Source organism: Oryx dammah, unplaced genomic scaffold (genome assembly GCF_014754425.2).
Source record: "Oryx dammah isolate SB20612 unplaced genomic scaffold, SCBI_Odam_1.1 HiC_scaffold_17, whole genome shotgun sequence".
NCBI lineage: Eukaryota > Metazoa > Chordata > Mammalia > Artiodactyla > Bovidae > Oryx > Oryx dammah.
Window position 1 is genome coordinate 16,410,599 of NW_024070201.1, and position 22,763 is coordinate 16,433,361.

General features: G+C 39.6%; 2 protein-coding genes and 1 pseudogene across 3 annotated transcripts in view; 2 read left to right on the forward strand and 1 right to left on the reverse strand.

The window, feature by feature from the left end:
- Nucleotides 1-1,783: 1,783 nt before the first annotated feature.
- ELMOD1 (ELMO domain containing 1) overlaps nt 1,784-22,763 on the forward strand; it is an 85,074-nt gene continuing 64,094 nt past the window's right edge. The window contains exon 1 of one of the 2 annotated variants that reach the window (XM_040257912.1): nt 1,784-2,080. The gene's annotated coding sequence lies outside the window, so the exon portion shown is untranslated. Of the gene's footprint in view, nt 2,081-20,929; nt 21,049-22,763 lie in introns of those variants that run through there. The other variant, XM_040257913.1, reaches the window with a different exon arrangement.
- LOC120876206 lies at nt 10,479-11,002 on the reverse strand (annotated as a pseudogene).
- Nucleotides 19,830-20,667, forward strand: LOC120876207 (anaphase-promoting complex subunit CDC26-like). The gene has a single exon (XM_040257914.1). It carries the CDS (start codon nt 20,156-20,158, stop codon nt 20,411-20,413), a length of 258 nt encoding a protein of 85 aa, XP_040113848.1. The 5' UTR covers nt 19,830-20,155; the 3' UTR covers nt 20,414-20,667.

Genomic DNA, 22,763 nt, shown 5'->3' on the forward strand with positions numbered 1-22,763 from the left:
CAAGGCCTATAGATTAATTTGATGAACACAAGGACAAAATGCTTGGTTTGTGTTCTTGGAGATTATTTATTTTGTAGGTGTTTATTGCCAATCTTCTTCAAGCTAGATTTCAAGCGCTATGAGGGCAAAGACCATGTCTGTCTTGTTCATAATTGTTTTCCCAGAACAATGCCTGACAGCAAATTGTTTTACATTGCCTAAACAATAGCAGTAGACTTTGATAAGTGCTGTAACATCAGAATGCATTGGTGCTCTGGAAGCAGAGCATTAGCTTTACCTTGGAGTTAGGGGAAGCATTCTGAAAGAAGGTGGCATTTGAATTGGAAGAATGGATAGGACTTTGTAAAGTGGAATGGAAAGAGAAGAGTCTTCCAGAAAGTTTGGAACACCATAAATAAAGGCAAAGCATTATGAAACACATGGAATGTTCGGGAGCTATTGAAAAGTTTATTTTTTGAGCACTGGTACTTTAAAATATATGCAGTCTCAGTGGAAAGTAAATTTCTTCCCATGCAAGTATACTTTATGGAATAGCAGTAAAAGAAGAATATTAAATTACTTTAAAAATCGACTCTGGAGTGAAATTCTTTTGTCATGTGGATAAACCTGCCAACAGTGAATCTCTCCTAAAAAGCTTTTCCTTCCAAAGAGGACTCAGATATGGCCGCCCAAAAGGTTTTATTTAAAATGTATGAAGAAACTGAAGAGTATAAAGGGAAGGATAATGCTTCTTAACAACAGTGAAAAAATGAGAAGGATAAAGGGTAATGGTTATATGATGTGAAGAAGGAACACAATTTGTTCACCATTTAAGGACTATCACTAAGCTAACCTTTCATAAAAACTGTATGGTGGAGGTGGAGCCTACAGGAATTTTATTCAGTGAACATTTACTATGTAACAGGTGCTTCGCAATCATTGTCTCACTTAATCTTCACACCAGTCCAGAGAGGAGTCCAGGACTCAACACTTTATAGATGAGGTAACAGAGAGGAAGAATAGCTGGGTAAACTACTCGAGTAGTAAATGAAACCGAAATCAAGGCCTACCTCCAAGGTCATAGTCTTTCCCCTACTCTATCCTGCTTCTAACTTAAGAAACTGTTTAATTAGAGAGAAAAACGTTCTTCCTTAATAGGAAACACAACACAAAATAAAGGCACAGGTCTCCGTGTGTGTGTGAGTGTGTGTGGGTTAAGTGAGTTCAGAGCCAAGTCCTACTGCACTGTGAAGCAAAGTTCCCCAAACAGCCCCAGGTCTTGTTGTTCATAATTCATCCTTATAATTAACCCCAGGGTTAAGGTATTGTTTCTGAAACCTGATAAAAATGCAAATATGTAACCTGAGAGGATTGACGCGACCTCAATTACAAACCGAACTAAAGAGCTGGCTGTTTAACGTGACCGGACTGGTCTAGTAATCGGGAAAGGAGGGTACTGCTGAGGCATCCCTGCAGGCGAAGACCCCAGGCTCAGGAAAGCAGGTGAGGGGTGAATGTCTGGATTGGAGAGATCTCACTTGGTAAAATAAGCTGAGCTAAAAAACAAACTTGGCGCTCTGAACAATTCTCTGAGAAGGGAGCGAGGAATACACCTTGCCTTCTGATTCCAGGATTCTTTAGGAACCCCATAGACAAGCCTCCTGAGGTTCACCATCTTCCAGCCTGTACTCCTTGCTTTATGCCCAAGCAGCCAGGGCTGCAGATTTAACCCTTTCCCTCCAGACGCCCGCGCTCCCTCCCCCGCGACTGGGCATGCTCAGTGGCCTCCCGGGTTGTGCTTCCAGGGAAACCTCCGCACGCCCTACCCGGGGCTGCTCTCGGTTGCCTGCTCGCCGCCCGCCGCCCGGGGCCCATTCCAGCTTGCTCAGCTCCTAGCGACCCAAATTCCGGCCCTGCCCCCGCCCCGCCCGCGTCCGCAGCTAGTGCGGCAGCCGCGGCCGCCCTGGTCCAGGCTCCGCGCTGGGACCGACCTCGTCCAGCGCCGGGCGGAGCGCGCAGCCGGAGCGCTTGGGAGAACAGAGATGGAGACCCGACTGCCGCTCGCCGGGACCTGCTGAGCTTCTGCGGCTGCCGAGTTCACGTGAGTAGCGGCGTCCTGGGGCGACCCACCGCGAGGGGAGAGGAGAGGCGCGAATGCCCTTGAAGAGGAACGAGGTGGCGGCGAGGACGCGAGGCATCGCGCGAGCTGTGCAGCGTGTGGGGCGCAGCAGGAATGCTGCGGGTGTGGGCAGAGGGTGTTGGAATGAAAAGTGCATAGTACCTCGGTGCAGGGACTTCGTGGTCATTGAGGACCATCATCTGTCCTCTCATCTTGCACCCCAAATTAGCACCCGGGGGATGCAGGTAGGCAGGAGAGGCTGTTTACATCTTGGCTGGGGCGCTAATCACCTATTGACCGAACGCCGAAGGCTTTTGAGGAGGCATGGTCGGCAGAGACCAAAATAGGAGCGGAGACAAGCGCGGCCGGCAAGCGCGGCCGGGCCGGGCGAGTGGCCCGTCGGGATCTCGGGGCCCCTTGCCCCACTGCCTGAGGCCCCAGGGGCAGTGCAGGACTTCGGGTTGGCGAGCCGCAGAGCTGGAGGGTCATCAGCGCCCGGAACCCGGGGACCTGTCTTAGGAGCTGACTCGCGGTGCCTCCTACTACCAGGAAACCCCTCACTTATGAGAACATCTCTTTCCTAGGCAGGTAGAATTGAACAGGTGACTGGGGAGCGACGGCTGACAGAGCTGTTAAAAGCAAAACAGTTAAGTGTGGTGGTGAGCTGTGCCATTGTGAGTGCCTTTCGCCCCCCGCCCCCGCCCCCGCCCCCCAAGTGTGGATGCTCCTATTCATCGTGTTTCCTCCCGACCTCTAAGTGGCGAGTCTGGTAACACACCTTATAAATATTTCAGGAACGACCTCGTAGGCTCGGTTGCCTTAGATCAAGTTTAATGAATATGTTTGTCAGCCTTTATGCTCTGCACAGGCAGGTAGAAGCCCGGTGCCTCAGTTTGCCAGATCTCATCCCTTTCCTATACCAACTAGGAAAAAGATACTGCCAACCTGCCAGTGAGCTTTAGATTGGTACCGTAAATTTGAGTCTGTCGTTCGGAGAGACCAGTCTTGGGCAGATATCCAAGCGTTGTTCTGCATCTCTGCAGTGTGCGTGTTGAGCCTGGAGCTTGACAAACTGGAGCTTCCAATATGGTGGAAAGCAGGTAATATGCTTATGTTGGAATAAACGTCTTAATTCATTATCATCTTAAGACACCAAGTAGTTACACAGAATTAGTCATTCTCTCCCTAGAACTTGAATCTGAGATCTAGTTGAAATTTTGAGGAAGGCAAAATTTGTATCCCTCTACAACTGGGAGGCATTTATCTCTCCTAAATTTTTCCGTGGGAATAAGAAATGAAGATCTTTTCCATAATCACTGTCAAGAATAATGCAAGAACACAGTAATGTAGGAAACTTTCAGGGGAACAAGCTGTAGGGCATCTTTCCTTACACTTTGGGTTATAACTTCCACTATAACACACACACCATTAATGCTCTACAGTGGTACTCCTTTGCTGAAGAAACCTGCTTTTTCCTCCCACTGTGAGACTCTTAGCATGTCTCTAAACAACTTGTGAGGAATTCCTCTGTTGACCAAGATTTCAAGCCTTTAAGATTTACATTATGCTGAAAGAGACAAGTCTCTTCTCTTGTAAGACCATGCACATTGAAGCTGAACAATTCGGTGTACAGATATTTTTCATTTAGAGAAGACTTTTCTAGCAAAGACCCACTGCAGTTACATCACAGGCTCCACCTCCGCCTCCCAGGCTGCTTCTCCCCAGCCTGTTAGTGAGGACAGTATGTCTCACTGTGCTTGATGAAGAAAATGAATCCCCGAATGAAAGACATATATTCTCATATTGTGTTTTCAAAATTAAAATTTCAAAAAAATTTTTGTTATTAATACATAAATGTAAGGACTTAATTCAGAAATAGTATTGATAATGACTCTGAATATCAGCTTTCAAAGAAATCTGGGGCAACATTACAGTATTCTCTGTGCTGAAATTGTTGGTGGTATTAGAAGGGAATTCTATGAAATTAATAAAATAAGTAAAAATTTTGTATAAGAAACAGCATTTCCTAAAGTATGTTACTGACTTGCTCAGAAAGTAACCCAGTATCATTAACAGACATAAAATATGACCAGTTGAGAAGTTTGCAGAGCTCAGATACAAGCCTCCAGGTGCTCTAAAGAAGCATTCTTTGAGTCCTGTGAGAATTTTTAAAGAGTCACTGGTAAAGCTGTCAGATTTAGCAAATAAAAATATAAGCTGCTCATGAGTTAAATTTGAATTTCAGATAAACAATGAATAATTGTTTTTAGTACGAGTATATCCCGTGCACAATTTGAGGTATGCTTATTCTAAAAATTGTTTTACTTGTTGTTCATTTGAAATTCAGTTTTGACTGAGCTGCCTGTATTTTATCTGGCAACTCTATACTCACTGGAAATGTTTCGGTCCTCTTTTTGGGGTCACTGTGTTTTGAAAAATGAAAGTGGAGCTGAAATCATATGCTTTTGTATGGACAATCTGGGACAAGTCCAGTTCTGGTTCAACCTATTGAAAATAACTCATGCTTAAAAGTGAGATGCATACACATTCTGATTCACCTTGTTGTACAGCAGAAACTAACACAACATTGTAAAGCAATTATATTCCAATTAAAAAAAAATTTAATACTTTAAAAATCATTCAACACATCTCTGCTTGCTAGATTTAGTGAGAGGTGTCAAAAGATAGAAAGATGAGTAAGAGAAGTGGAGGTAGAGGGAGAGCTCTGTATCATAAGATATGAGACTTCCAGGGTCCACTCAAGGAGCCTGGGAAAGCCACTGAATTCTGCTTAGCGGCTCTAGTCAAAAATGATGAGCAGTTTGACAGGTCTGACCTTGAATGAGAGAGATCTTACCCTGGGAGGCAAAGAATAAAGAAATTCATGCCTTTATACCTAATGGAGTGGAGCTAGAGGTTGTCGGCCTCAGTCAGAGGACAAAGAAGCCTGCTGAGAATAGGAAAATGAAAAGGGAATGCTAAAGGATATTACATAGTTAGTGATGAGAATGGAAAAGAGAGCTGAAAAGGGACAAGTCCAAGGATTGGTAAACGGTACTTGGGTGAATGCATCTCACTGCATTAAAAAAAAAATAGTTCATTTGCCTTTTGACTAATACTTAAAGGGCTTCTTCACAGTTCTGCTACCTTCCTGATTTCCTCAGGTTAAAAAAAATCATCATCAAACAAATCTGGTGTATAGCATTTTAAAGTCTTGTTATTTTTATGTAAAAGATGATATTTAAATTTGATATTTGTGATGCTGATCAATATTTGGTTGCTTTCGTGCAAATTCCTGAAATAAGCAGATGTTTTGGCTTTAGCAAGTCTAATGCTTCAAATAGGAAAAGATACTAAATTGCAATCATTTTCTGATTTAGTCCAGCTATCTTTAAGGAAGCAGATTCTGATAATGGAAAAAAACGTAGATTTTACAGAAATAGAACTATATGAAAACGGCCATATGCTTATAGTATTAGAGAATACCTACTCAGAATATTTCAAATGTAATTAATTCCAAAAACACACCACTTATATTTGTGTCTTTGAAGACCCAGTGGGTACTTTCACTATTGATCATTATAGGAATTTTCCAGGGAAGTTGAAGATCAAACCACTATAGTCCAAGGAGAGAACAGAAAATCTCCTTTTTCTAAAGGTTCCTGTTTGCCAGTCTCAAGCAAATGATGATAGAGTGCCATTCTAGATTGCACGTCTGTCACAGATATAGTTATCTGTAGGCACCATCTTCAGAAAAGCTTCATATGATTGAATATCCATGCAGTGCTGTGCTGTGCTTGGTAGCTCAGTCGTGTCCAACTATTTGGGACCCCATGGACTGCAGCCTGCCTCCTCTGTCCGTGGGGATTCTCCAGGCAAGAATGCTGGAGTGGGTTGCCATGCCCTCCTCCAGGGGATCTTCCCAAGCCAGAGATCAAACCCAGGTCTCCCGCACTGCAAGCAGATTCTTTACCATCTGAGCCACCAGACCCAAGAATGCTAGAGTGGATAGCCTACCCCTTCTTCAGGGGATCTTCCTGACCCAGGAATCAAACCAGGGTCTCCTGCATTGCAGGCGGCTTCTTTACTAGCTGAGCTACCAGGGAAGCCCTGAGTATCCATATGTATGGTTAAATTTCTACTTTATATTACAGTAAATAAGCATATAAAATATAAACTTTAAATTGCAGTAAGTTTTTTAAATCACAAAATTACTCTATGCTAAAATGCATAGTGAAGCAGTTAATTCAGATTTTTCTTATCAAATGATTATTCCTTAAAAATAGAACAGAAAACACTCTATTTCAAGTATTTATATTGTTCCTCTTTGTAGTGTCTGGCAAACATATCTTGCCTTATAATTCTGATAGTACATGAGAAAAAGAGTGATCAAAGACATATTCAAGTTGCCAAAATCTCAAAGCAATTAGACTACAGTTTCTATTTTCAGCAGGGTTTCACTTATTAAAGTGATATGACTTATTAAAGAAAGCCTGACTTCAGTGATCTCTAAAGACAGCTTATGCGAACTGTCACCCAGAAAGAGCTTTAACTGAAATTGTGTGCTCAGTTCACATTCTAAGTCTTCAGTAAATAGTCTGAATTTAGAGAATCTGAAGACAGTGTGTTTTTGCATCCCAGGAACTTTTAGCCCTCCAGTTCATTTATGCTGACCATGAGCAAGTCTTATTTAACTTCAGTTTCTGTGCTGAAAAATGAAAGATATACACATTTCAAAAGAGAATATTGTGTCAACTCCAATCATCTTTGTCTATAAAATAAACATTAACTGTGTTCTAAGGGATAAATAACTTCAATCTCAATGTAATTAGATAATTTCTATATTGTCTGTGTACAATCTGTAATGTTTTTGATGCCATCAGAATAATTCAGAATTTGCTATGTTTGATCTTTTGCTTTTTTTTGATATAAATCGAGTTGATTGTAGTAAATGTTTAAGGAGAGCTCATTAAGCCCCCTTAAAATCTGCTTCAAATAAGCTAATGACTACATCTTCAAAATCTTTACATAACTTTTAAATGCAGTTCCCATTTTAATTATTGGGATTGGGACTTTGTTAATTAGAATGTGTGGTATAAGGTCTTATTTCAGCTGATATAACTCTCAGTCCTTTTTTCCCTTGTATACGTAAAGCTGCCATTAGAAGCTTTCATTCATGATAAAACTAATTATTTATTTATACCATGGCTGCTTTTTGGTTTAGGAAATGTCATCAATGATAACATAAACTCTGTTCCCTATTTTTTTTTTTTACATTACAGTTTAGCATTATAAATATTTTAAGTGTAAATCAGTCTCTGGCATGAATTAACTATACAACTATATTTCTTCCTTTTGCTTCAGAAGAAGAATCAAGATGCTGTACCCTTCAGTATTTGAAAGCCAGATTTTCTGAAGATTCTGTATTCTAGTAGAGCAGTTACATTTTAATTTCAGATTTTCTGTGGTCTTAGAATCCATTTAGATTAGCAAAAATCTTAAAACAGTTGTTTTTAATTGAGAAGTTTTATCATATATTCTTTAAAATGTAAACATTTATCGAAGCTATTTTAATTAATACATATTATGCACATCATTAATCATAACAGTTGTAAATATATATTCACCCAACATAGGACCACCTAAATACATAACTTAAAACTTTGAAAGCTTACATTAAAATATCTGGCATAGAAATTTGATTTCATATTCTGTCTCATGGATAATCTGTATGTAGCCCAATATGTGAACTAGTACATGAAAATCAAGATATAAAACAGAAGGATTGGATTATAGTTTTTGATGTTTTGTATCAAATATTTCTTCTATTATTCCTTTAAATTGTAGATAACCTAGAATATTTAAAATAGAGCCAGACTCATCAAATTTTTACATCTGCACCAACCTTCTGGAATACATCTGTCAACTAGACTCTTGAGTAATCTTTGTAGATGAAATGAAAAAATGAGATTTGGGATGAGATCTAATAGCTGGATTCATCAGCTATAGCCAAAGAATGTTTCTAAGTGTGAAATCCACATAGAAGCTTGTTTCTTTTGGCCTGCTTCAGATCTCTTCCCTTGACCTTGATATTTCTACAGTTCTATCAATGACTCAAATATACTTGGGCTTCCCAGGTGGCTCAATGGTGAAGAACTCCCCTGCCAATGCAGGAGATGCTGGAAAGACGTGGGCTAAATCCCTGGGTCAGGAAGATCCTCTGAAGGAGGAAATGGGGAGCCACTCCAGTATTCTTGCTGGGAAAATCTCATGGACAGAGGAGCCTGGCAGGCTACAGTCCATGGGGTTGCAAAGAGTCAGACGCAACTGAGTGACTGAGCACATACACACAGAGATAGACTACATATATCAGGTTTGTTGATAATGCAAACCTCCAAGAACTAGTGAATTTGAATGACAATCAGGGTTACACTTAATATCCCTTAGCTCAGAGCAAGAGCTGAAACAAAATTATGTGCAGAAAGAGTTGGTTTCATTTAGTTTCTAAAATTAGTTGCCTAAGGTCAGGTAGTGGGAGTCCTTCTTTAACAACAGTTTGAGTTGTAAAAGTTAGTTCACTTGAGTATTAACCAACAGTACCAAAGAAATTAATACTTTCTTTGGTTGCATTCATAGAGTCCATATGAAAAAGATAAAAAATAGACACTATTAATGTACTGTACTGAAAGTGATGCATTTTTGGGCCATCTACCAGGAAATGAAGGAAGGGAATGCCTGACTCTTGTGAGCCTTGGTAGGATGTTGGCTCATGTGACCTTAAAAGCACTTCCTAAATCTGATTATGCATTTTACATTGAGTTCTTAGGCACTTATATATGAATCTGCCAACATAATGGAAGTAAAGGTGTCTGTATTAGACTGGGCTCTATGTTGTCATTTTAAGCATTATTTTTGTCTACGTAACCTCTAAACCCAGTTCTCCAGCCCTCCTGGAGATTCTGCAGATTACCTTCAAATTCCTTTTCTGCTTAAGGTTAAGGCAGAGCTAGTTTCCATTCCTTGTGATAATAAAAAACCCTAACTGGTATGAGGCAAACAAGTCCATACTTACATTGGCATCTTAGTCAGTCACTGGGACCTACTGAGTACAAAGTACTCTGAAAGGCTCAGAAGGAAATATTGATTCCTTTTCTGAGTATTTCTATAACAAGGCATCTTGCTTGGCATTTTGTAGGAGAGGCGAGCAAAACTGGTATTTTCAAGTTAGTGCCATGAAGACAAGTAGGAGAAGGTAGGGATGCCACTGTCAGACTTTGATAAAGGCAGATATTTGAATTCCTGACTCTCAAGATTGATTTAGTGTAGGGATGAAAGGTTGGGGTGAGAAAGCATGCTTTGGGGAAAAAATATATGTTTCATCAATTCTAAGAGTCAAATTGTTTTCATCTTAACATTTATGAAATTAGAAAACATTAGAAAAATTAGAAAACAAGTGTGTCATGTTTTAATTGCCACCTTTTTCTCCTCAACCCATCTAACATATTTCACCAAATCTAAGATGTCATTGAATATATACTGCTACATTTTTACTATTAAGAAAAAAGGCTCTGTAAGTAATTACTAAAAAATGATGATACATAACAGCATACTGGGGGCTCTAGAGTAGATTTAAAGAGAACTTAAGATAATTAGGTCATTACCATCTTTCTAAACTGAGATGACCCAGAGGAATGGTACGAGGAGGGAGGTGGGAGGGGGGTTCAGGATGGGGACACATATATACCTGTGGTGGATTCATGTTGATGTATGGCAAAACCAATACAATATTGTAAAGTAATTAACCTCCAATTAAAATAAATAAATTTATATTAAAAAAATAAAAAGTAAAAAAAAGCATTCATTTTTAAATACAAAACAAAAAGATAATTAGGCCAATCATGGAAATGTTATGAGTTAAACACCAAATTCCGGCTCATTGTTCTAGTAGTCTCCCAAAGCTGTTAAAGAACAGTAGATTTATGTTATGAACAAATTCAGGCACTAATCATTTTAGCTTTGTTTGACTATAAAATATGCCTGATTCTCAGTTTGTGATTGCACATTTATTTTTGATGACTTTTCTATTTGTACAGAAGTCAACAAAATAACATAATGGATCCTAGTATTCAACAATTATCAATTCATGATCAATGCTGTTCGATTTTTAGCCCCTACTCTCTATCCACCCAATTTTATTTTGGAGCAAATCTCAGACATCATACCATACCATTTGTAAATATTTCAGTGTATATCTCTAAAACACATACTCAAAATATTGTTTCTACTTTCCTCAAAATAAAATTTATAGTTTGTAGCACCTTTTTAAATAAACTGTGTGTTTATTTTAATTAGGTTTTAAGCTACCTTTTGGGGGAGGTTTTTAAAAAGAAAACCATATGAAGAATACTTCAGTGTCCACTGATTTCTTTTTAAGACATTTATATGATGCTAGTAGGTCATATCATAATCCTGCAGTAATATCTATCTTGATGTTCCACTTTGCAACTTTCTTTTGAATATGTTCTCTAGTTGAAGATTTGTTTAAAGAATATACTGCTGTTCTTGCCATTTCCAAAGCAACCTTCAGAAATGTCATATCTATTCTGTTATTATTTTTGGCCCCAAGAGGAGGATTCCTAGTTATTATATAAATGACTTGAACTGTGTCAACATTTGTCAGCTCAAACTCTTCCACTTTCCCATTAAATATTTTCAATATTTTAATTTGTGTCAGATTCAACAAACAACCTACAGTGTGTGATCTGGTGATGTACTATTCTAAAGTAACTTGGTCTTTTTTAATCCATCTACTTGATGTAAGCAACTGACTAGTTCCTTGAACCTTAGTTTCTTCTTTTTTGTTTTTTGAAAGTGTGGGTTCACAGGGTTTAAGGCCATTGGACCTCAGGAGGCTGGAAACACCACCCTATATATGTCACATTTTTTTTTAAAAAGTTTTTGTCTTTAATCAAAGTAATACATATCATTTAAAACATCGTATAATTATACAGTATTATAATGTAAAATAGACCTGTTGCCCAGTCCTTCTTCATTCCACATATGTTTCTCAAGTATACTCACTTTAATTCTTTTAGCTTATTCTTCTGGTGTATTCCACCTTACTTTTAAATAATATGCTAATATTGCTATTTCTCAATATTTAAAAATATCATATCTACTGATTTTCTACTATGGAAGTGAAGATTTAACTTTCATACCTAACATCTTTCCCTGATATACATTCTTTTCTCTTTCCTCAGTTCTCCCATTATCTCTGTTTTTCCCTAAGAGAGTTTCACATGTATCTTGGTTTGGATGGTTTTCTGAAGGGTAAATCTGAGGACTACTAATCTGTCTGCCACTGTTCTGGGAGCTGAGTGGGAGAAGAAGGCTGGATAAGTCTCACCTTTATCATGTAGACTTTCGTTTAACTTCCTAATATTCAGTATAGAGCTCAGCCTCATTTCTTGTTTCTAGAAGCTTGGAACCTATTTAGCTCATCCCCTTCAAGAGTTAATCTCAAAAAAAAAAAAAACAGAGTTAATCTCACCTCTTCTGATGGAATGGAGAAGGGTTATGCCTATTCTCTTTAGGTGGGGAAGAGATCTAGGCCCTAACTTATCCTTATGAAAACTTTCAATTAAGTTGTGTTGATTCATTCTGCATTCCCATTTTTAGATGAGTTTGGCACCCCTAACTCCTGAACATGACTGAGATTCTGTACTCTGAATTATATTGCCTTTGGGTTACTTCCCTCACTGTAGGTTTAGTCAGGTACGTGAAGTAAATTACCATTTGCTTATCTTTCAGCTTCCAGATTCTGCTGACATCTCATGTGCACTCCTGTTGCCCTTAGCCTTATGGATTTATGCTTTTTGATTTCTTTACATTAGTTGGATTCAGTTCAGTCTCTCAGTCGTGTCTGACTCCTTGTGACCCCGTGGACTGCAGCATGCCAGGCTTCCCTGTCCATCACTAACTTGGGAAGCTTGCTCAAACTCATGTCCATTGAGTCGGTGATCCAACCATCTCATCCTCTGTCATCCCCTTCTCCTGCCTTCAATCTTTTCCAGCATCAGGGTCTTTTCAGATAAGTCAGCTCTTCACATCAGGTGGCCACAGTATTGGAATTTCAGCTTCAGCATCAGTCCTTCCAATGAATATTCAGGACTGATTTCCTTTAGGACTGACTGGTTTGACCTCCTTGCAGTCCAGGGGACTCTCAAGAGTCTTCTCCAGCACCACAGTTCAAAAACATCAACTCTTCAGTGCTCAGCTTGCTTTATAGTCCAACTCTCACATCAATACATGACTACTGGAAAAACCATAGCTTTGACTACATGGACCTTTGTTGGCAGAGTAATGTTTCTGCTTTTTAATATGCTGTCTAGGTTGGTGTTAGTTGGATTATGTGTTGGATTACATGTGTTTTATTTGTCATGTTTAGACGGAAGTCTATAAACATGTTTAGATGGCAAGAATACACAGAACTATACAAAAATGATCTTAATGACCCAGATAACCACAATGGTGTGATCACTCACCTGAAGCCAGACATCCTGGAATGTGAAGTCAAATGGGCCTTAGGAAGCATCACTACAAACAAAACTAGTAGAGGTGATGGATTTCCAGCTGAGCTATTTCAAATCCTAAAAGATGATGCTGTGAAAGTGCTGCACTTAATATGCCAGCAAATTTGGAAAACTCAGCAGTGACCACAGGACTGGAAAAGGTCAGTTTTCATTCCAATCCCAAAGAAAGGCAATGCCAAAGAATGTTCATACTACCGCACAATTGCACACATCTCACACACTGGCAAAGTAATGCTCAAAATTCTCCAAGCCAGGATTCAACAGTATGTGAACCGTGAACTTCCAGATGTTCAAGCTGGATTTAGAAAATGCAAAGAAACCAGAGATCTAATTGCCAGCATCCATTGGGTGATAGAGAAAGCAAGAAAATTCCAGAAAAGCATCTACTTCTGCTTTATTGATTATGCCAAAGCCTTTGACTGTGTGGATCACAACAAACTAGAAAATTCTTCAAGAGATGGGACTACCGTATGACCTTACCTGCCTCCTGAGAAATGTGTATGTAGGTCAAGAAGCAACAGTTAGAACTGGACATGGAACAACAGACTGGTTCCAGATTGGCAAAGGAGTACGTCAGGGCTGTATATTGTCACTCTGCTTATTTAACTTTTATGCAGAGTACATCATGCGGAATGCCAGGCTGGATGAAGCTCAACCTGGAGTCAAGATTCCTGGGAGAAATATCAATAACTTTGGACATGCAGTTGATACCACCCTAGTGGCAGAAAGCAAAGAGGAACTAGAATCTCTTGATGAAAGTGAAAGAGGAGAGTGAAAAAGCTCAGAGCTTCTATATTGACTTCAGAAAGAGCAGTAAATCCCTTATGTGAGATCTGCTAGATTTTTCATTGCTTCTGGGCAGACTGTTTTACTTATTTTGAGTCTCTAGTGAACATAATAAGTGTACAATGGTGTTTATTGACTAGAATTAAGAACTGAGGTCTCTTTCTACCAATTGGCTGTCTGTCTCTGGATAAATCATTCATTGAATTTGTTTGAGGCCACACAAGGTCACTTAGGAAAGGTATAGCAGAAGAATAGGAACATTGGGGAACACCTATACTTAAAGGTCAGGCAAAGGAAGAGTGTGAGATAGACAGAAAATCAGGAGAACATGGAAACATGGAAGCCTAAAGCAGACCTTTCAAGCAGTAGCATCACATGAAATCATATCAAATGAAGATAAGAAAATAGAGCTTGGATTAGACCATGCTCTGCCTTCAGCCAAACATTTACATACTCACTCAGTCTATGTATAGATAAATGTCTATCATTCCTGAGATGTTTATGGTCAGAGTGATGTTTGTAGTATAAGGAAGTAGTCTTGAACCCTGTGTATAGGTGAGAATGTGAATGGAATGACTGTGATGACTATGATAGGGGAAGGGAACCAGAGCTCAGAGAGACTATGCAGTATAGAGTTGGGAGGCTGTTTTTGAGGCTAAGAAGGACGTAAGTAAGTCATATGTGATCACCCTATAACATATTATAGACTTAATTAACCTGATTTACCTGGAGAAGGAAATGGCAACCCACTTCAGTATTCTTGCCTAGAGAATCCCATGGACAGAGGAGCCTTGTGGGCTACAGTCCATGGGTCACAAAGAGTTAGACATGACTTAGTGACTAAACAACAACCTGGTTTAACCTGAATAAAAATATTTGAGTCGGAGAATATGTTTTATGTTTCATCATACTGCAGATAGTGATTGTAGCCATGAAATTAAAAGATGCTTACTCCTTATAAGGAAAGTTATGACCAACCTAGATAGCATATTTGAAAGCAGAGACATTACTTTGACAACAAAGGTCCGTCTAGTCAAAGCTATGGGTTTTCCCAGTTGTCATGTATGGATGTGAGAGTTGGACTATAAAGAAAGCTGAGCACCGAAGAATTGATGCTTTTGAACTGTGGTGTTGGAGAAGACTCTTGAGAGTCCCTTGGACTGCAAGGAGATCCAACCAGTCCATCCTAAAGGAGATCAGTCCTGGGTGTTCATTGGAAGGACTGATGTTGAAGCTGAAACTCCAGTACTTTGGCCACCTGATGCGAAGAGCTGACTCATTTGAAAAGACCCTGATGCTGGGAAAGATTGAGGGCAGGAGGAGAAGGGGATGACAGAGAATGAGATGATTGGATGGCATCACCGACTCAATGGACGTGGGTTTGGGTGGACTCCAGGAGTTGGTGATGAACAGGGAGGCCTGGTGTGCTGCGGTTTATGGGGTCGCAAAGAGTCAGACACGACTGAGCAACTGAACTGAACTGAAGCTTCATCAAGTTAAAGTCAGCAGGCTGGCATATAAAACACTTGAGAAGTCTATCAAGGCTACTATTTTGTTAGAGTGCTGTGCAAACAAAAAGTAAATTCAAATTTTCTCTGCACTTAGGCCATGCCCAGCCACTTCAGAAATGCTGTTTTGGCTACAAAGGAGTAGATTAACTCAGCACCACTTACGGAAAAACAATTCAAAGGACTTTTCTCACCAGTAGTGTCTCAGAGTATTGTACATTGCATACCAATTATGATTTGTTCCTGTCTTTTATATAGATTTTCTAGTTAACAGTAATTAGTATATTAATAGGTATGCCTCCTTTGAAACAAAGCTAGATTTAAAAAATAAAGTAATTCTTTTTGCTTTCTATAGAAAACATTTAGAGAAGTTATTTAATGAGCACCCAGTGAGCAGAGACTTAAATGCCATTTGCAAAATGCTTTCGTCTACTACCCAAAGCCATTTTTGGTGTTTCCTCTTTAGGGGCAGATCATTAGAACTAATTGCTATTTTTGTTTCCTGTTTGGAGAACAAGTAATTAAGACTAATTACTATCTTCCTTCCCATCACTTGTCCTACACAACCAGCAAGTCAGTTTGATTCTACCTTTGAATTATTTTTTACTTCTTTAAAAAAAAATTTTATTATTATTATTTTTTTTTTACTTTACAATATTGTATTGGTTTTGCCATACATCAACATGAATCCACCATGGGTGTACACGTATTCCCCATCCTGGACCCCCCCTCCCACCTTCCTCCGTGTACCATCCCTCTGGGTCATCCCAGTGCACCAGCCCCAAGCATCCTGTATCCTTCATCGAACCTGGACTGGCAATTCATTTCTTATATGTTATACATGTTTCAATGCTATTCTCCCAAATCATCCCACCCTCTCCCTCTCCCACTGTTTGATTCTCTTTATCACCATCTTTGGTGTGCCAGTTCAGGTCACAACCCGCCAGAATTTATCTAAACAGTGTCCTAAGTGATTCTTGACAAAATGAGCTTTTACTGTAGGGGAGGGTATAATAAGAATGACACAACATTAATAATAATACTAGAAATGAGTAGCAACTCATTGGTTACATATTACATATAACAATGCTATGCTTCAGTTGATTCACTTCTTAGAGCAACCCTTCTAAAGGTAGTTGTGATTTCTCTCCCCTTCTAACTGAACCCCAGAGTGATTAAGCAACTTGTCTAAAGCCATTTGGCTACTGGTGAAACTCAGACATGAATTCTGTCTCCAAAACTTGTGCTCTTAACCACCATGCATATTCTCTGCCGTATTTGACAAATTTCCCTTAAAAAGTAAGGATCCTTTGTAGTATTAAACTAGGTTGCCTTACCCAGAAAGGGCTTCCCCTGTGGCTCAGTGGTAAAGAATCCACCTGCAGTTCAGCAGCTGCAGGAGATACAGGTTCAATCCTTGGAAGAGGGCATGGCAACCCAGTCCAGTATTCTTGCCCAGGAAGGTCACTGGACAGAGGAACCTGGTGGATTGCAGTCCATTGGGTCACAAAGAGTAGGACACAACTGAAGCAACACAATTTAGCACACGTGCACATGTTACCCAGAACAGTGAAGTGAAGTGAAGTCGCTCAGTCGTGCCCGACTCTTTGTGATCCCATGGACAGTAGCCTGCACCAAGCTCCTCCATCCATGGGATTTTCTAGGCAAGAGTACTGGAGTGGGTTGCCGTTTCCTTCTCCAGGGAATCTTCCCGACCCAGGGATCGAACCCAGGTCTCCCACATTGTAGACAACAGTACTGGCACACAAATATTCAAGAAGTTTTTGTTTTGTTTTAATAGAAAGACTCAGGAACCACTATGTACAGGTCATGAAGCTGAAGTATTATGATACTTCATTTATCCTGCATCATTATGAATGAGTTTTTTCTTTTTTTTTAGGTAAACCAGTTTTCTAGCTAACTGAAATTAAACCATTAAGTATAATTTTTTAAATTTAAATTTATTTATTTTAATTGGAGGCTAATTACAATATTGTTGGTTTTGTCTTACATCAACATGAATCCGCCACGGGTATACACGTGTTCCCCATCCTGAACCCCAAATTTTTATAAAAATCTTTCTGAAATGTACTCCATTACTTTATTGCCTTAGTACTGTGACAATCCTAATTTAATATTATTCTGATGATGAAAAGTATTGTTAGGAACAACAAATGTTGCATATGCTATTTATTTATCATTTCCTTTGGGCTGTAGTTTTAATTACCATTTATATGCTGAGGAAACCCAAATCTTTGTATACAACTAAGATTTCTCTCCTGATCTTTCCTGACATGTATATCTACAATCCCTCTTGAGCCTGAAGATTCAAAATGAACCTAATATCTCCAGATACACCCAGACCTCCAAATCTTCATTTCCAAAATTTGATGTCTTACTGGAAAATTCCACCGTCTACCTAGTTGCTAGCCGTAAACGTGGTCGTAATGTTTGACTCCTCTTTTTCCTTCACTGCTGCTGCTAAGTCCCTTCAGTCGTGTCCGACTCTGTGCGACCCCACAGACGGCAGCCCACCAGGCTCCACCATCCCTGGGATTCTCCAGGCAAGAACACTCAATCAGTCAGTTAACAAAAGTCCTATTGATTTTACCTTCTAAATATCTCTCAGATCCATCACAATTTGTCTCTGTCTTTTGCCTTATCCTGCCATTATTATGTTTGCCTAGATGATTGTAACAACCTTAAAAATGATGCACCTACTTATATTTCACCACAATCTATTCTCCATACTACAGTGAGATTACATCTTTAAGACTACAACTCTGATCATGTCAGATTCCAGTCTATAACTTTCAGTAGTTCTTCACTGCTCATGGGATAAGTTTCATAAGTCTTTAATATCACATAAAGCTTTCAATGACCTGATCCTTTCTTAACCATCCATATTTGGCCATCTCATTTTTTACCTGTTCTCATTGAGCACTGCTGCTGCTGCCAAGTCACTTTAGTCGTGTCCGACTCTGTGCGACCCCGTAGACGGCAGCCCACCAGGCTCTGCTGTCCCTGGGATTCTCCAGGCAAGAACACTGGAGTGGGTTGCCATTTCCTTCTCCAATGCATGAAAGTGAAAAGTGAAAGTGAAGTCACTCAGTCGTGTCCGACTCTCTGCGACCTCATGGACTGCAGCCTACCAGGCTCTTCTGTCCATGGGACTCTCCAGGCAAGAGTCCTGGAGCGGGTTGCCATTGCCTTTTCCGCTCATTGAGCACTACACTAGGTCATACTGAATGTTTTCCCCTCCATACATTGTGTATAATATATTCTTGCTTCTAGGATTTTGCATGTGCTATTTGGGGGAACCCCCAAACCCTATATCTAAGGTAAGCATCTCTTATATTCACTGTCACAGCACCCATTTTCACTTGTAATATTGTGGTTAAGTACCAATTTGCTTTTGTATTGATACACCGTCTTCTCTCTTCCTTAAGACTGTTGGGTCTGGAAAATGGAATTCATACCTCTTGTTCACCCTGTATCCTTAGTGCCTAACTCTGTGTTTAGAGCATAATAGGCACTAACATATTGTAATAATTTTTAAAAATAGCTTTAGATTCACAGAAGCATTACAAAGATACTATAGAGTTTCCTTGTACTAGTGCCCAGTTTCCTCTGTTGTTAATTGTGTGTGTGTGTGTGTATATGTGTGTGTATGCATGTGTGCTCAGTTGAGTCCAACTCTTTGTGACCCCATGGACTGTAGCCTGCCACGCTCCTTTGCCCATGGAATTTTCCAGGCAAGAATACCTGAGCAGGTTGCCATTTCCTTCTCCAGAGGATCTTCCTGACCCAGGGATCTAACCCACATCTCATGTGTCGTCTTCATTAGCAGGCAGATTCTTTACCAGCTGAGCCGTTACTCAGCCACAAAAAAGAACAAAACTGGGCCATTTTTAGGGAGGTGAATGGACCTAGAGTCTGTCATACAGACTAAAGTAAGTCAGAAAAAGATAAATATCATATAATATCATATATTAACATATATGTGTGAAATCTAGGAAAAAGGGTACAGATGAAACTATTTGCAAGGGAGGAATAGAGACGCAGATGTAGAGAATGGAGGTGTGGAAACCGGAGGGTGGAACAAATTGGGAGGAGTAGCTCTGACAGACATACACTCCATGTGTAAACAGATAGCTGGCGGAAGCTGCCGTATAGCATAGGGAGCTCAGTTTGGTGCACTGTGGTGACCTAGAGGGGTGAGATGGGAGGAGTAGGAGGAAGGTTCAAGGGGGAGGGGATGTATGTATGCATATAGCTGATTCACTTTGTTGTATAAAACAAAGAAACTAAAACAACATTGTGAAGCAATTATACTCTAATTTTTTAAAATCTTATATTGATGTGTTACATTTGTCACAACTAATGGACAGATACTGATCCCTGTTAACTAAAATCTCTGCTTATTCAGATTTCCCTAGTTTTAACTTAATGTCCTTTTTCTGTCGTAGGATCTGATCCTTGATACCACATTGTATTTAATAATCATAACTCCATAGGCATCTCTTGACTGAGACAGCTCCTCAGACTTTCCTTGTTTTTGATCTTGAGAGTTTTGAGCAATACTGGTTATTTTCTGGTATATCACTCATTAAGTATTTGTCTGATGTTTTTATCATGATTAATCTGGGTTTAAAGGAGGAAAACCACAGAGGTAAATTGCTGTTATTTTTCTTTTTTTTAAAGGATTTAATTTTTGCCCCTCCAAATCTGAAATATACTGATGCTCCAAGAAAGTACAAAGTTTTATCAGTTTTGTCAAAGATAAACATCACTGGTTAACAACTTTCATATAGGGAGCATTATGGGAATCGTAGTAGAAGGGAGTCTGGGCGAGTTGAGATCTATGATCTGTAGAGCCTCCGAGAGAAGCACGCGGAGGACAAGGTTCTGCGAAGAGAGAGACTCAGAGGCAGTGTGGGAAGTGTAGTCCAGTTAGCTTAGCCGATGATTGGGGTGGGCGCCGAGGTTCCAGAAAGGGACTGAACAGGCCTGAAAAGAGACTGTGACTATGCCTTTTAACTCAGTAGCTGGAGCACAGGAACTGTTGGTTGAATGAATAACCCATCCATTGAGGACCTATTTAGACCTTGAGGATAAGCCTGTGAACTGCTAATAGTTTACTGGATCTGCCCTTTAGTGTTGATTTCATTATGCTGCGACGAAAACCAACCCACCTGGAGCTGAAACTTGATGATATTGAGGAGTTTGAGAGCATTCGAAAGGACCTGGAGACCCGTAAGAAACAAAAGGAAGATGTGGACATTGTAGGAGGCAGTGATGGAGAAGGTGCCATTGGACTCAGCAGTGATCCCAAGAGCCGGGAACAAATGATTAATGATCGAATTGGTTATAAACCCCAACCAAAGCCCAACAATCGTTCATCTCAATTCGGAAATTTTGAGTTTTAGAGGTGGATTATCTTGTGTGCCAGAGCCCTGGAATGGAGTACAATGATGGCATAAACACAAACAAGATTTAGAGAATGGAGTGCTCAAAGTCAGGCAGAATGTTTTACCTCCTGCAGAGAAATACTTCTGCATGAGATTATGGATGCTTAACTTTCACTCTGAAATTCAAACTCTGGTTTGTCTCTGGAAAATCTCGATAAAACTTGTCTGATTTTTGTTTTTAAAAATAAATATATTTTTGGGAAAAAAAAAAACAACTTTCATATATTCACAGACCTCATCTTCAATACTATGACATACTTTCTGACGATCACACTGCCTCGATTTTATATCTTTGTAGTTTCCTATTCACCCAGCGTCCCAAACACTGACTCTCACATTCAGAGACATCAAGGCCTTCCTAAGCCCAACCCTATTCCAAACACATATTCTAAGTACCTAGCCAAAGCTTTGTACATAGCTCACAGATCTCAGCTGTCCACCCCCCACAACTTCTGCATCCTAACTCCACAGGGTATTGACCACAAGTCACAAGTCCATGGAGAAAGTCCTACATCATGTATACTTTTGTCTGAATCTGGACATCTAGAAGCTGGACCAAAACTCTTAGGATTCCTTGAAGGTAGCCAGACAAGGTCAGTATGTCAGTGTGGACTGGGCAGACCAGCACCTGAGAGAAGGGAAGACCATCTCCCTTGTGGGTCCAGCAAATTTGTGGTTTGGGGCTGCATTTCTTAAAGTGCCATTTCATTACATTCTATCAAGGGTATATACTGTCAACATGAATTATCACTGTAATATTAATCTTTATCATCCACCCAAGTTAATATTTGTCAGCTTTCTCAATTGTAAAGTTACTTACTTCTCCACTTTCCATATTGTACTCAGGAAGTCACTACAGGCATACCTCAGAGATTTTGTGGGCCTGTTTCTAAACAATGCAATTAAGTGAATTGTAAGAATTTTTTAGTTTGCCAGTACATATACACATTATGTTTAAACTATGCTGTAGTCTATTAATTGTGCAATGGCATTATGTCTAAAAAATGTACATGCCTTATCATTAATATAATGTATTTATTGCTAAAAATGCTGGCCATCATCTGAGCCTTCTGTAAGTCATAATCTTTTTTCTGGTGGACTGTCTTACCTTGATGTTGATGGCTGCCAACTGATCATGGTGGTGGTTACTAAAGATTGGAATGACTGTATCAATTTCTTAAGACAACAGCAAAGTTTGGTGAATCAATTGACTCTCTCATGAACAATTTCTCTGTAGTGTTTGATGGCATTTTACCCACAGAAGAACTTCTTTCAAAATTGAAGTCAGTCTCTCAAACCCTGCTTCTGCTTTATCAACTAAGTTTATGTAATAATATAAATCCATTATTGTCATTTCAATAATCTTCGCAGCATCTTCACCAGGAGTTGATTCCTTCCCAAGAAACCACTTTCTTTGCAACTTCTCACCCGCTCAGATTTTATGAGATTGCAGCAATTCAGTCATAGCCTCAGACTCCACTTCTAATTCTAGTTCTCTTACTGTTCCCACCATATTTGCAGTTACTTCTTCCACTGGAGTCTTCAGCCCCTCAAAGTCATCCATGAAAGTTGGAATCAAATTCTTCCAAAATCCTGTTCATCATGAATGTCCTTAGTAACATCTGGAATGGTGAATCCTTTCCAAAAAATTTTCAATTGACTTTGCCCAGATCCATTAAAGGAATCAGCATCTATGGTGGCTATAGTGTTACTAACATATTTCTTAGATATTAAGACTTAAAAGTTGGAATGACTCCTTGACCCATGGGCTACAGGATGGATGTTGTGTTAGCAAGCATGAGAACAGTATAGATCTCATTGTATATCTCCATCAGTGCTCATGGGTGACCAGGTGTATTGAGTAGTAATATATTTAAAGGAATCCTTTTTTCTAGCAAAAGTTCCCAACAGTGGGCTTAAAAGAGTCAGTAAACCATGTTGTAAGGAGATGTACTATCATCCAGGCATTGTTGTCCCACTTATAGAGCACAGGAATAGTAGATCTAGCCGAAATCATAAGGGCCCTTACGAATGATAAATAACCATTAACTTTAAGGTCACCAGCTGCATTGGCCCTTAACAAGAGAGTCAGCCTGTCTTTTGAAACTTTGAAGTCAGGCAATAACTTCTCCTTTTCATTTCTGAAAGTCCTAGATGGCATCTTCCAATAGAAGACTGTTCTGTCTACATTGAAAAACTGCTTCATGAAGCCACATTCATGAGTTATCTTAAGCTTCATACTTTTTAAAAGACACAAAAGTACAAAGAACAGTATACAGTCCCACCACTCAGAATGAACACATTTACC